General features: G+C 50.0%; 1 protein-coding gene across 2 annotated transcripts in view; it reads right to left on the minus strand.

Annotated features, from left to right (window-relative positions):
* Positions 1-456: 456 nt before the first annotated feature.
* SNTB2 (syntrophin beta 2) overlaps positions 457-15,007 on the minus strand; it is a 28,015-nt gene continuing 13,464 nt past the window's right edge. For both annotated transcript variants that reach the window (XM_034788237.1, XM_034788239.1), the window contains 3 exons: positions 13,498-13,694; positions 7,224-7,408; positions 457-6,541 (listed from right to left, as the gene is read on the minus strand). In XM_034788237.1, coding sequence (XP_034644128.1) covers positions 6,449-6,541; positions 7,224-7,408; positions 13,498-13,694 — 475 coding nt within the window. In that variant the 3' untranslated portion in view covers positions 457-6,448. The remainder of the gene's footprint in view (positions 6,542-7,223; positions 7,409-13,497; positions 13,695-15,007) is intronic.

Raw genomic sequence — 15,007 nt, forward strand, 5'->3', positions numbered from 1 at the left:
ACTCCCTCTAGGAGCGAAGGACCTGCCGCTGAACTGCCGCCGCCGCTTGCGGCTTCCCCCCCCCCCCGCCCAATTGCTGCCGCAATTTTTGCTTGGGGCGGCAGAAATGCTGGAGCCGGCCCTGGGTGAACCGCCTCATGAATCTCAATGGGGCATGAACACCACAGATCCACCGCTGTCCTCGGGTTCTGCCAAGTCCCCACCCTTCCAACACAGAACCGTGTGTGGCAGGAAAAGCAGAGAGTCTCCTGTTCTAGAATCAGGTGGTCTCCCTGGCTGCCAGCTTCCAGGGTGCTGCACCACTACACTGCTGGGGGATTTGGGTTTTTTTTGTTTGCTCCCCTAAGCTTGTGGCCAAGGAGGGCAGGGAGTAATGTTTTCCATCTTGAATGGCAAAACAGTTATTGCATCTCCTACCCCAGACAAAACAGAAAAAACAAAATCTAAAAGCATAAAAGCCTTTATTGTTATTTACAGTATAAAGGTTATACTTGCCCTTCAGTTACATTTTCATTGTAATGTACAATACTATACAGTTAACATGCAACTCAAGGGACAATAGGTTGTCTATGCATCTATATTTATAGAGTACACATAAAGCTTTAATGTGATTGTGAAATACACAAACTCCCCTGCTTGTCACCACTTGGGTTATTTGGATTTGGTAACCTGGAAGTTCCAAAAGCTAGAGATTAAAAACCTCAAAAAAGGAAGAATTGTATAAATAGTGAACTACAAAGAATACAAAAATAGAATTGATTGCATCTTATTTTATTTTTTTCATGGGAGTGTTACAGTCTGTGCCTTGATTATATCATATCAAACAGCATAGAGTTTGCACAGGTTAAAAAACAGTTTATTTGTAGTGGTTCGGTGCAAGTTATTCTTCAGATGACCTGGGGTCAGTTATACCTACAGGGTTCTTGTCTCTAGCACCTGCGGCTTGTAATGCTCTATTGACCCAAATTGTAAACTTATCACTGATTCACTGTAGTGAGATCCCCTACACTGGCTGATCCCAGACAGGCAGATATGCTAAAAGGAAAATGGAGCACCACAAACATTGATGTGCCAAGGGGATTTTTTTTTTTTTAATTTTCTTCAGCAGAGAAGAGATGTCACTGCAAATGAATTTATTTTTAAAACCAGGCAGAACTAGCCCTGTAGTTCTCCCAAATTCTAGAACATGAAAGTGCAATCAAGGTTTTGATGTACTGTATTGCAGGCCAGGAGGCTGCAAGATCAGCAGCAGAAACAGAATTAACGCATGTAGCAAAATCCTGGCAGCATAAAGGCCAAAGGCAGAGGTGGGCTGGTTGTAGAGAACGGTTACTTAGCCTTACGGCAACCATGGTGCTTCAGGCTGCTCTGGCCACGTGGCTCCCACGAAGCACATGCACTCCGGGAGTCGGATTCACAGCCAAAGATTCATTTGCTTTTACTAGTCTCACATCCATTTTCTTTATTGCTGATTATCTAACGCGAGGAGGCTACTGGCCTCCTTTTAAAGAAAAGTGTAGCCTGGTTTCTACATGCAAGCAGTGCTTCATTTCCGCCAGGCTCAGCCCCGGCACCTTTGGGCTTGGCGTGTCAGTTAGGAAAGTAAAAAAATTGCTTGAGCCCGGGCACCTCTTTCGTGACAAATGAAGCCATGCGTGCCATGTCTGCTTTCAGTTGTGGAATTAGCCACAGGCATAGAAATATTGTATTGGGGAAAGCACAAGAATCTGCAAAGATTTTGCAGAGTTAACTCTGGGAGTCGATCCCACAAGTGCTGTTTGAAGAGGAGTTGGTAGGAGGAATTGATTGACTAGATAGCTTTTAAAATCTATGCAGCTTATGTAAGGTTTTGTAAACACCGTTCACTAGTTTAATTACAGCCCCCCCCCCGCCCCCATATTTAAGACACTTGCCTGCTCTTATTCTGGACAGAAAACACAAGCTCGGCATAGATATTCTCCTCTCCTCCCTCTGGTTTCCAAGGATAACCTGGGATGCCTCTCAGTGGTGTATCTTCCACATGGAATGCTGTAACAGCTCTCCAGCTGCCGAGCCAGAGCGCCACATGGGGCATTTTCTAGCTTTCCAACATATCGCCTCACTCAAAATCCCGAGGTTTGCATAGATGTGGGAGGGAGCAGAAGCACTCTCTCGCAGACATTCCGGAGCCCTTTCCCCCACTTACAGGGAAGACAGGGCAAGCTCCCAGGAGTTTGTACATTTCCCAAAGTCTCTACGCAGGCTCTGGGAAGGGGAGCGCCTGCTGCCACCAGAAACAAATGAGGCCAGGTGAGGCACATAGTGTATGTACTGCAGATAAATCTGGTACCTCAACACTTCTGGGGAGGAGCTGGGACACAGTGGGGGCCTGAGCATCAGAAATTCAGTCTGCAGAAAGGCTTTAATACCAACATTAAAAACCTTAAAAGCTAAGAGGACCCAAGCTTCCAGAGTAAGCGATGGCTCGCAGCGTTCCAGGAGAGCATGCAGCATTCTGTAACAGGGCAGATATTTGGCATGAATGGAAGACAGCCCTGGGGAGAACTAGGCAGAGTGCAAACTGGCAAGTTTCCCCAAGTACCTCTGATCCACAACAGACCTGAGCCTCCAATCAGTGAACACTGACGCTCACGCGAATGAGAAGATTGGTCTGGTTTGGACACAGGTTCTCTGGGGAGTAGGCTGAGATCTCAGGGGCTTCACTGGTGAAGCAAGTCAGGATCGAATTCAGACTTTGTGGCAAAAGGCTCAAAAGTGATTGCTTAAACAGGACAGAATGTAATTCCTAACACAGCGAAGCCTGGGAAGGAACCTGGGTCGGTTGGGAGACAGGCTCATGCTGCCAGCCTGAAACTTTCTGCACATTAACTATACCACGTCTGATGCAAAGGGGAAGACAGACCATACTGTACTTCATTCCAGCTGGCCGTGCACAAGGGGTGCCAGCTCAGCTTGTAGTGGGCGGTTATGACAAGGCAGTACTAAGTACTCCCCTACCTCCCACAGAAATCCAAATCCAATCGAAAGGAGTTAAAATAACCTCCTGTTAAGCCAAACGTCCATCACGTGCAATTCGATTTGGCGTCTACTCTTGACATTTCAGTTGCACCTCAACCAGAGCTTTGCTAGTGACAGGTGATTTGGGAAGAGTTCACCCCCCTGACAGCAAGGCATTTACACTGAAGTTTTGCACAGATCCTGGGCAGTACTGACAATCAGTGACCACCACCAGACCTTAAAATAGCAACCACTCAACCTTAAGTGTCAGAGCAAAATAAAAAAGCAGAGAAAGTGCTTAAGTCTACAAGTTGTTCCCTGAAATCCTCAGGGATATCTAACCCCTTGAAACCAGACAGGGCACAACAATTTGCATAGCAGCTTATTAGGTAGTTTGCAGAATGAAGGAATAATGGGGGTGGGGGGGAGAGACTGTCCCATTTTACGTGATATACTGACACTACTCACACTTCCAGTACAACAGGGGTGAATATTCCCCTGCTGATGGACCCCACCTTTACCCTCGTAAACCTGGTTCCTAGCAAGCCACGTTTTCCTGGGAGAAGGAGGGACCTTGTCCAGAATTCTAATTTAAGTTGACATGTGGCTTTTGGTAAGAGACCAAACTGGCCTAGCCTCTAACTGTAAAAATATTCCAGTGCTTTACAGCCACCAATGTGGTGAAGCTGCAAATTAAAGAAAACGGACATTTAGATAAGAAAATAGTCTAACCTGGTAACAGCTTAATCACCATGTGGCGTTAAGAGTATTTCTTTATGGGTTGTCTAAGAACTGAGGCTTAGAACAAGTCTACTCTCCCTGCAGTAGATTTTTCACCACACAGACGCTGTGGTTTCCAGCACTCGCTGGACTGGTGGCACAAACCCCAACCATACTAGAGCTAAAATATCCACTTTAAGAGCAGCCAAAATAGACTGAAGAGCTTAACAGCCTTGTGTGGAAATGACAACTCTTCCAACTGGTCCACAGACCAGATAACAGTCTGTTGGGCGAACACAAACCTATCCAAATCAGTACTGTGCGGGAACTCACTTTATACTCACTTCATAAACCCCAATCAGCTAAGACACTGTTCTAAGTATGTTATAACCTAGCATGATTTGTTGTTTAAACAAACACGTTTCAATTGATTGGCTTTTGCTGGTTGCTAAACCAGTGTTTGGAAATGAGCTGCTAGGCATCGGGCATAGGCCACGTAGTTGTGAGGGGCCTGTGAAGAACACTCCCTCCCTAGGGTTTCAGCAGGCTGCTGCGCTGGCAGGACAATCTGGGCTTCATACCTCACTTAAAGGACGTGTGCCCTCCAGGATCGGTTCTTCACACACTGCGAGCCCGTTCTGGGGAAGGCCAGGCTCAAGGCGGCATGCTCTTAGGTTCACCGTCAAACGTTTTGTGCTGTGAATTCTCACCCTAAGTCTAGTTACATCAAGCTGTCGATCTGTACCAATGGGCTACCGTACTGGTCTGCAGATGGAGTACGTGTCCCACAAGGCTCTAGCCAGTCTCGCAAAGCTCAGTACACTGGTAACTTGAGAAGCTGAATCCCAGGAGTTAATCCTGAGCAACGTACACTGGGAATCAAACACTCACAACAGTAGGCGCTAGAGGCTCCAAGGAAGCAAGCAGAGCCTCAAAGGACTGTCCAAGCCACCTGATGTGTGCGCGCAGTGGGGCTCCTGGAGTCCCTGCCCCCCATCTCTGGGTGTCCCAGGTACAGCTCTTCCCAAACATGAGAGAGACCAGGAATCTAGGAAGAGAGCTGGAGGGTGCAGGCCCTGCTGAAGGTCTGGGTTATGCAGTGAAATCCGTTTCTCAGAGTTTTGAGCCAGGCTGCATTGCCAGGGGCCCTGAGTCCCGTTGGGAAGAGGTCAGTGATGTGCTGGAGGGGGCTTCCAACAGCCCTGTGTGCAAATTCTGCCCCCAGAGTGAAGGGAGCACTGCAATTTCCCTGCCCCCCCCTCAGCCCTGCAGATATTCAGAAAACCTTCTTTAGGAATGGGACAGGCTGTGCCAGCATGCGCACAGCTCTGTGGGGCTTGAAAGCTGGTCCCTCTCACCGACAGAAGGAGGTCCAATAAAAGAGATACTATCTCCTCCACCTTGTCTCCCAGGCCCGTCACCCACCGCCCTGCAGCACGCACACCTGGGCACAGGGGCTTCGCACAGGCTGAGGGAGACAGGCAGCCCAGCACTAGGGAAGGAGAGGGTTCTGCTAGGGTCTCAGAAGGAAGTTGCCAGGCCCAGAGGCTGCGTGCATCACTATAGGGCATCAGCTGCTTTTCGCATTCCAGCTCATCTCGGAGCACGCAACCACCTGGCCTTTCGGTGCCTCCGCTCCAGCCATGTGGCATTTGTCCTGTTGCATTTGACCATCGGGGGCCTCGGTAAGAAGAATCAGCAAAAAGCACCAAGTGCTCTGTATTTAGGATGTTTCCAGGTGCCCAAAGCAAGTCAGAAAAGTGACTGAAATCTCCCTGACTACCCATCCCACTGGCTAGTGAGGAGGACAGGCCGCTTCCTTACCAAGGATCCCTGGGAAGGTGGCTTTGTGGCAACAGAGGGAGCCGGGTCAGTCATTCAGAGACCCCTCCTCTGACTCTGTGACTAGGGTCAGAAGCCACAGTGAAGGGTGTACTGCGTACCCTCCCCTAATATTTATCGACTGCAAAAGGAAGAGGCAGGATTCACCAGCTCCCAGAAGAGTCCTCCTCCCTCCAGGAGGAATCCTCAGCAAACTCAGACTCGCCTACATGACCCCATGAGAGCTGCCGCACAGCCACAAGTCCATCTTTGCAACAGTTCACTTCTCCCAGGGGAGGCCAGGCAGCTTGGAACGAGCCGGGGGGGGCTCATGGAACGCTTGTCCAGAGCGACCAGCGCTGAACTCCCAGTCTCCTCATCCCCTGCTCCAGTAAAGCCCCACCACCTTACGCCGAAGGCACAGTTGGTAAGCAATAAAAATGACGTCATACGGATTGATTACAGTTCCTGCCCTAACCAGCTCCCCCCTCACAGCCCCATGCCAACGGCTCTTCTTGCAACAGAAGAGTGCCGGATGCTCGGCTTTACGTCGAGTCTTCAGGGCGACAATCGAATCCCAGAGGCGTCAGGAAGAAGAGTGTCTGAAATGGCCAGCAGCCAGGCAGTGGCTGGAAAGGCAGAATGTGAGAACCGCTTCAGCTACCAGCAGCAGCCTGGCCTCAGGACTTTCTAGGCAGGTGGAGCAGTTATTCCAGGGGATTGTGGAGAGGCTGGAGTTTCTGGCTAGGGCTCTGAGGAGGGCAGGAGCTTCCTTCCACACTGTCTTGGTTCTGGCATGAGTCAGTCTTTGTCAAGGCACTGGTACTGCAGGAAGACACCACAAACTAGGGTCTTTTGTGCTGCTGGGACAGTAGATGTGTTGTTCGGAGCTGTTGGGATCCTTCACCTCTTACACAAGCAGTCCCATACGGGTGACTTTGGCTGACAAGAAAGTGTGCAACACAAAAACAATGGGTTTGGGACAGGAGTGCAGGTCCAGGGTCTGGAGAGAAAGCACAAGAGACGCCGTCAGTCCCACATATAGCACAGGGCTCGACATGGAGCAGAAGTGTCACTGTACAGATTGCAAACAAACCACCCCAAGACAGGTGTTCAGCTCCCACGCACCCACAGAGCCCAATGGTTACAAAGAGCTTCTCACACTGCAGGGAAGAGCAGATCCTGAGTTGGGCTTTCCCCCTGGGGACCGCCAATCTCACCCCCCCAATTCCAAAGGTGTTGGAAAAGCTGGGCCCAAAGCACTGAGGGCCTATAATCACCATAGAGGCCGCACTGCTCAGTCTGGCTTCAACAAGCAACAGCCTCTCAATCCACCTGCCCCTTGGGATCTGGGAGTGACGTGTCTGCACGGCAATGATTTGGGATCAGCCACCAGCATGGTGTGGGAAGGACTGGCTCTCCTGGTATGTCTGAGCAGACAGGGATCGTTTGGCCCAATGGTACCGAGCCTTGTGAGAGTGGAGTCTCCCAGGGCAGTTCTCAGGCCCTGAAAGAGTTCAGCTCATGGAGGTGAGGGCACAGAGGGTGGGATGGGAGACAGCTGAGACAGGCTTTGAGCACCTGAAATTAACTCAAGTCACACAGTAGTTTGGCAATGGACAAACCCGAATCCTTCCCACCCCACAAAATACAGCATCACGGCGCATCCCCAGCCCCATTCTCACCAGCTCCCCCTCTGGGCCACCAAAATCCAAGTAGAGGTTCCTGATGCCATCATCTGCAGACACTCTAAGCTTCTCAAAGGGGTAGAGGAACAGGGTGCGACTGGAGCCTGCCTCCTCCCTGGAGAGAGTGAATCCATTTTCATAATGGACCGTGAGCTTCACCTCCTGGCCATTCAACATGCAGCCTACACAGAAACAGGAGCACAAACCCTCAGGAGCAGCCAGCGAGCTCAGAGAACATGCCCCCAAGCCTTCCCCTCACTGCAAAGACAGAGCCTGCAACCGCTGCACTGGACCCTGTGTCCCAACATTAAGAACATAAGAACGGCCAGACTGGGTCAGACCAAAGGTCCATCTAGCCCAGTATCCGGTCTTCCGACAGTGGCCAATGGCTGGTGTCCCAGGGGGAATGAACAGAGCAGGTAATCAAGTGATTCATCCCCTGTCGCTCATTCCCAGCTTTTGGCAAACAGAGGCTAGGGACCCCATCCCTTCCCCTTCTGGCTATTAGCCACTGACGGACCTATCCTCCAGGAATTTATCTAGTTCTTTTTTGAACCCTGTTATAGTCTTGGCCTTCAGAATATCCTCTGGCAAGGTGTTCCACAGGTTGACTGTGCGTTGTGTGAAAAAATACTTCCTTTTGTTTTAAACCTGCTGCCTATTAATTTCATTTGGTGACCCCTCGTTCTTGTGTTATGAGGAGTAAACACCACTTCCTTATCTACTTTCTCCACACCAATCATGATTTTATAGACCTCTATCATATTCCCGCTTAGTTGTCTTTTTTCCAAGCTGGAAAGTCCCAGTCTTATTAATCTCTCCTCATATGGCAGCTGTTCCATACCCCTAATCATTTTTGTTGTCCTTTTCTGAACCTTTTCCAATTCCAATATATCTTTTCTGAGATGGGGCAACCACATCTGCACGCAGTATTCAAGATGTGGATGCACCATGGATTTATATAGAGGAAATATGATATTTTCTGTCTTATTATCTATCCCTTTCTTAATGATTCCCAACATTCTGTTTGCTTTTTTGACTGCCGCTGCACATTGAGTGGATGATTTCAGAGAACTATCCACAATGACTCCAAGATCTCGGTCTTGAGTGGTAACAGCTTATTTAGACCCCATCTTTTTATATGTATAGTTGGGATTACGTTTTCCAATGTGCAGTACTTTGAATTTATCAACACTGAATTTCATCTGCCATTTTGTTGCCCAGTCACCCAGTTTTGACAGATCCTTTTGTAGCACTTTGGAGTCTACCTGGGACTTAACTATCTTGAGTAGTTTTGGAACATCTGCAAATTTGGCCACTTCACTGTTTACCCCTTTTTCCAGATCATTTATGAATATGTTGAATAGGACTGGGCCCAGTACAGACCCCTGGGGGACACTACTATTTACCTCTCTCCATTCTGAAAACTGATAATTTATTCCTTCCCTTTGTTTCCTATCTTTTAACCAGTTACCAATCCAGGACCTTCCCTCTTATTCCATTACATCTTACTTTGCTTAAGAGCCTTTGGTGAGGGACCTTGTCGAAAGCTTTCTGAAAATCTAAATACACTATATCTACTGGATCCCCCTGGTCCACATGTTTGTTGACCCCCTCAAAGAATTCTAGCAGAGTGGTGAGGCATGATTTCCCTTTACAAAAGCCATGTTGACTCTTCCAACATATTACGTTCATCTATGTGTCTGGTAATTTTGTTCTTTACTATAGTTTCAACCAGTTTGCCTGGTACTGAAGTCAGGGTTACCGGCTGTAATTCCAGAGGTGACCCCGGCAGCCCTTTTTAAAAATTGGCATCACATTAGCTATCCTTCAGTCATTTGGTACAGAAGCTGATTTAAATGATAGGTTACCAACTACAGTTAGTTCTACAATTTCACATCTGAGTTACTTCAGCACTCTTGAGTGAATCCCATCTGGCCCTCATGACTTATTACTGTTTAGTTGATCAATTTGTTCCAAAACCTCCTCTAATGACACCTCAATCTGGGACAGTTCCTCAGATTTGTCACCTAAAAATGTTAGCATGTTAGATGGGGTGGGATCTGAGTTACTACAGAGAATTCTTTCCTGGGTGTCTGGCTGGTGAGTCTTTCCCACATGCTCAGGGTTTAGCTGATCGCCATATTTGGGGTCGGGAAGGAATTTTCCTCCAGGGCAGATTGGCAGAGGCCCTGGGGGTTTTTCGCCTTCCTCTGCAGTGTGGGGCATGGGTCACTTACTGGAAGATTCTCTGCGTCTTAAAGTCTTTAAACCATGATTTGAGGACTTCAATGGCTCAGACACAGGTTTGATACAGGAGTGGGTGGCTGAGATTCTGTGGCCTGCGTTGTGCAGGAGGTCAGACTAGATGATCATAATGGTCCCTTCTGACCTTAAAGTTTATGATTCTATGATTCTAAAAAGAATGGCTCAGGTTTGGGAATCTCCCTCACATCCTCAGCCGTGAAGACTGATGCAAAGAATTCATTTAGTTTCTCCGCAATGGCCTTATCCTTGAGTGCTCATTGTGACCACAAGGGCAGAGAAGGGGTCTACTCGCCCTTGGATAGGTGCAGGAGAGTGACCAAACTGACCTGGATGTGTGTAGTGAAGGTGAAGCATTTCCCCACTAGTGCACCAGCTGTACCATTAATGCTACAGACTGAGCCAGCGTGAAGTCAGACTGCCCATGGAATTGCAAGGGACACATCTGCTGCTCTGTGAATTCACACAGGAGCATTATTTGAGTCCATGCCATTGTGCACCAAGCCTACAAAAGCATCGCCAAGGGACACCAGGGTGTTTCCTGACTCCTGGATGAGACTGGCAGTCCCCTTTGTGGAGCCAGGAAATTCACCATGCTACCGACAGCCCAGAGAGCACACAAATGGAACCATTGCACAGAAAAAGGGAAGAGACTGGGGACTGTGCGGGGTTCAGAGCAGACACGTCTCTGGAACAGGGATGCTGTCGCCTGCTACAACTAGAACCAAGGAGCAGAGACTGGCAGATGTCGCTGAGGGGAGAAATACCTCAGGAAAGCCAAAGCAGGAGCATGGTGAGGACACTAGTAGAGGAAGCATCTCAGAAAAGCAGAAAGCCTGGGATTTCAATCATGTAACTAGATGGGTGCAAGACGACTAATCCTGCTGGAGCCTGGGTGTGTGTGTGTGTGTGTGTGTGTGTGTGTGTGTGTGTGTGTGTGTGTGTGTGTGTGTGTGTGTGTGTGTGTGTGTGTGAGAGAGAGAGAGAGAGAGAGAGAGAGACACACACACACACACACACTCTGGCTGTGTCCCAGGACAGCATGGGGGCAGTTCAACCTGGAACATCCTCGAGGCACCAGCATCACACAGGATCTGCGCCCAGAAAGAGCAGGATTGCTTGGTTTGTGCCTTCACAGCCTGGCAGCGAGAGGGGCAGGGAACATAGGATGAACTAACTCACCAAGAATACACAGGGCAGTGGCTTAGCCTGTCAGTCTAGGCCTCCCTTTCGCTCTCCAGTCCCTTTCCGAAACCCATCTCATCCAATACTTAAACATGAAAAGAGAGCTCTCTGGGGTGTGTCTGCTCCCTGTGGACACAGTAATGATCAGAGAGACCATTAGTCTGTTCTGGACTCTCCTATCAAGGGGAACCTGCGAAGGACAAGACGTAGGTTTGGGATGTATAAAGACGCCCTGAAAGCATTTTTAAAAGTTGTTTTTCTCGGTTCGTCATGCTATCATGGCTATTCGATCTTTCCGAGAGGACTCAGGATAGAATATGAGCCTTTTTCAGGCCCTAATGTTAGAGCGGGACCTGAATCTTCACAAACAGCTTTTCTCCCAACTAACTATTTTTAGGCTTTTGAGTTAACAAATAAAACTGTGCAACAGTTTCAATAAAAATCTATTCCCACCTCAACCAAATTTTACTTGCATGGCATATCAATCCTACCAGTTCTCCAGACATTCGGAGTCTCCCAGGAAACCAGAGTAGGTAAAACTTGAATTTCCAATGGGAAAAAAAACAAGTAGATTCAATCCCCCACATACACGCCCAGCAGGCCTTTAACACATTAGAAAGCAGCCAAAAAGGGACAAGTCCACCACTCCCCCCTAGATTGTTACTTTTTGCTCAGATTGCCTGTCACATGTAAGGCTTGTGGAACTTGTTCACTCCCTGTCAGCAGTCGTGCATCAGGTCCTGTTTTTGAAGGACTTCAAGCAGTTGTGTGCAGTATCAGGGGACTTGCATTTGTCTATAGCAGAGGGCAGGCAGGGTGTGCGGGGTGGGGAGAGTCTGAAATGTGTGACATCACTCAGGTGTTTCTGGTTCACCTGTGAAATACTACAAGGCCAGCCAAGCCGGCTCTCCCACTAGCCCTGGTTTTCACCAGCCAGATTTCTATTGCTAAACCAATCAGCAGCACATTCTTGGGTTTTGTTTGAAGGAGTGTATATCATGCAAACAATACGAGACTATTAACTGCTCCTTAGCCTAACCTCAAAAGAAGCCCCTGTCACTTCTGCACGGTCCCAGCGTGAGCAGCTTTCCCTAGCACACAGTCTATTTTCCAGATGCTCTGTTTTTGATGCCTAGTGGCATTTGGAATCTTTCCACTTGTGACAGCAATTTTATTACCTCAACTGGCACCATACAGGGCGCTGGGGTGCCTGATACATCACAGAGCGCCTACTGCCAACAAGACAGCTGCCATTACAGATGCTGAAAGATAAGGCATGCGGGGGAGCAGGCAGACTGCACAAGGGTATGGCCTTTAGGGAGCGAGCTCCAGATGGAAAGAACTGGCTGAAGGGCCCCTTCACACAAAACTCTCAGGACCATCATGCAGAGGGCTGTAGTAGTGCTTGTGGAAGGTGCTGGCTCCAAGCCAATGTTCTCCTTGCAGCAATTAAGCCGCTATTGCAGCAGGAGGGAAGCTGGCCTGACACCTCACGTTAGTTTTTCCCAGTTAGATGACTGTGGCAAGCAAGAGGCTCAGAAATAATTAAAGCCTTCAAAAGGGAGAAGGACTTGTAGAACGGGTGCTATTCCCTTCTGAACACTAGAGGGAGCTTTTAAGCCATAGGTAACAGACTGACCCAAACCCCTCTCTCCTCAGCCTAGATGAACTTCGGTTTTGGCTGTTTCTATCTCTCTGCTGTTGAGCCCTCTCCCGCCCCCAAGCTGGAAGACTCCAGCTAGCAAGGCTGAGACTGGGTTTTCTAAGAGCACAGGGGCCACTTCACATCCCCCCGGCTGGAATGATTTCCCATGCCCAGGGCCGTACTGCCCAGCTCCTCTCTGTTCTCAAATTTACAGGCAGCCTTACATGTTCGGAATGCAGGAACAAAGCCGGCTTTCCCAGCGCTCAGCTCCAGCTGCATGCCAGAAGCATGTCTCAGAATCTCAGATTCTGCCAACCACACTGTGGTCACGTCACCTCCGGATATTAGTGACGCTGTCCTTACCCTAGGGAGATGGACCAATGGCCAGAGTCCAGATGGTTAAAACTTTCCACTCAGGCTTGTCTGCCTGTCAAGAGAGCCACACATTCCATAGAACTCAAGAAACCAGCACACACTTGGCAGTGCCGAGGCAACGAAGGTATGTTGTGCATCACCAGGGGCTGAGAGAGAACTGGCTTCCTTTTGATTAGGCTACTCCACTAACCAGTTAGGCGTGAACTGTAATCAGCCTTCCAGTTTCACTGCACTATCACCATCACCTCACACTAGCCTCAGCTCCAGTGGGACACTGGCCATCTCTGAGCACATGAAAGCACTCAGATCTTCCCATGTAAAGAGGTAGAGAAGAGCAAGGGATTCACTCCAACTGTACCTGGGCTTTGTTAGAGACTAGCAAGAAAACCTCGGTTATAGCAGAGGACATCCCTCATCCAAGACCCAGAGCTCCGTGCAGTCCACATGGCCCCACTGTGACCTCTTGTGTAACCACCGTGACCTCCAGATGTGCAGTCACTGAGCTGAGACTCCAGGCTATGGAGTTTAGCCTGAACAGACTGGGCGCCTTAGTGTTCAGTTTTCTACACTTACTTTTCTTGTGTCCCTCATGAGTCTTAATTCCAAACCACGTCCCACAGCTCTCTCTTGCGTGTTTGTGAAAGCTAGGCAGCCCCCATAGGCCTGACTCTGCTCAGCTAGGGAGAGCTGCTGAGACCCCGTCCCAGAGGGTAGGTGATCAACTGATTGCTTGGCAGTTGAGCAACTCAGGAGGGAGCAGCGGGGTTGCAGGCAGACAGACCGTTACTGCCCCCAGCGTACCTACGGACACCTCCTTTATCAGCTCCGCAGCAGCATGGCAGCCCTGAACTAGCATCCTGGTCCAGGAGGAGAGGTCCCGATGCGTCTCCACCCTGAAAACGTGCATTTCAATGCCCTGGCGAGAGCCTGTCCTCGTTGCAAAGGTGAGCTCGGATCCCGGAGAAGGTGATCTGCGCCCGGAGCCAGAGTGAACCAGCCTGCGGATCACATGGGAGAGCAAGAGGGACGTTACTCAGAGAAGAGGGAAACCAGTGTGACTGCATCGTGGCCAGGGAGACATCGTTCCGGGACACTGCTGCTTCCCAACGTGGGGGGGAGCAAGCTGTGGTTCATTAACGAACCTCCATCATGGGGCCGGGAGGGAGGGCATCAGGCAGGGGGAGGGAGGTCTCCGTGGGAGGATGCTGCTTTTGTTCATTCATACCGATTTAGTGGCTGGTGAGTGGCCGAGCTGCGACTTATGCTGCTCCTAAGCCACTATTTGAACCAACTTGCTCCTGGACAGTGACCTGGGGAAGCCACATGCATGGGCCACACAACACTCGCCTTTCCCGCGTGCACACATCCAACATCCACATGGGGAAAACCCTGCACCAACCAGGTCAGCCACTCGCAGCTTGATCCGCCGCCACCTCCCATCACACACAGCCAATGGCCCCAGGGGCGCCTCAGAAATCTGTCCACCAGCGCAGCAGCCAGGCAGTGATGGGGAAGGTCAGAGCCGACTAGGGAGACATTGCTCCCAGGCTGAGCGAGGCATATTAGACACACAGGAGCAGTGCCCAGGGGAGATGGGCAGTAACACAATTAACACGCTAGTTAAACTGCTCTCCCCTTACATGGGCAGCAGGCTGGCAAAGGCACACTCCTTAGTGCCCAGGGCTGGGGGTTCTCCGGGCAGATGCACTAGAGAGATGCAGCTAGCTCCCCTCTGTCCTCTCAGCTGGTGCAGCCAAGGAACCGGACAGCTGGAGCCCAGCCCTGTGGAGGTGACAGGTGACAAACTGAGCAGCCACATGGCACAATGGACAAGATGCCCTGCGTCTGCAGATGCCAAGAAGGGATCAGCCTGTTCCAGGAGGCCCCAAGCCAGATGTTCTAGAAACGCTCAGGCCAGAGGAATGTTTCCCTCCTACGGTTCTGGCTGCTGAAGACTTGGCAGGGAACATGAACTGATCCAGCGGCAGGACCTGCACACGCCCCTATGGGCGTCACAGGGAAGCTTGAGCAACGGATGTGAACACGACACCAAGGCACCACGGAGCCTGCTCAGGCAGGCCGAACCTTTTCTCTGGCAGCATGACAGCCCCTCCAGCTCCCAGCAAGGCTGGACTCAGGCTGCTAGCAAAGTAGCAAAGCCAGGAGGACTCTCTCGGAGACAGGGCTAGAAATGAAAAGATAAGTAGCCAAGAGCCCCCTCCCAGCACTCAAGAAGCCCAACACAAGATGCATGCAGACATCTCACCGTGCCAAGAGCCTGCAGCCCCTCCTATGTCAGTGGACCCCCGCT

This window comes from Trachemys scripta, chromosome 13 (genome assembly GCF_013100865.1).
Source record: "Trachemys scripta elegans isolate TJP31775 chromosome 13, CAS_Tse_1.0, whole genome shotgun sequence".
Classification (NCBI taxonomy): Eukaryota; Metazoa; Chordata; order Testudines; family Emydidae; genus Trachemys; species Trachemys scripta.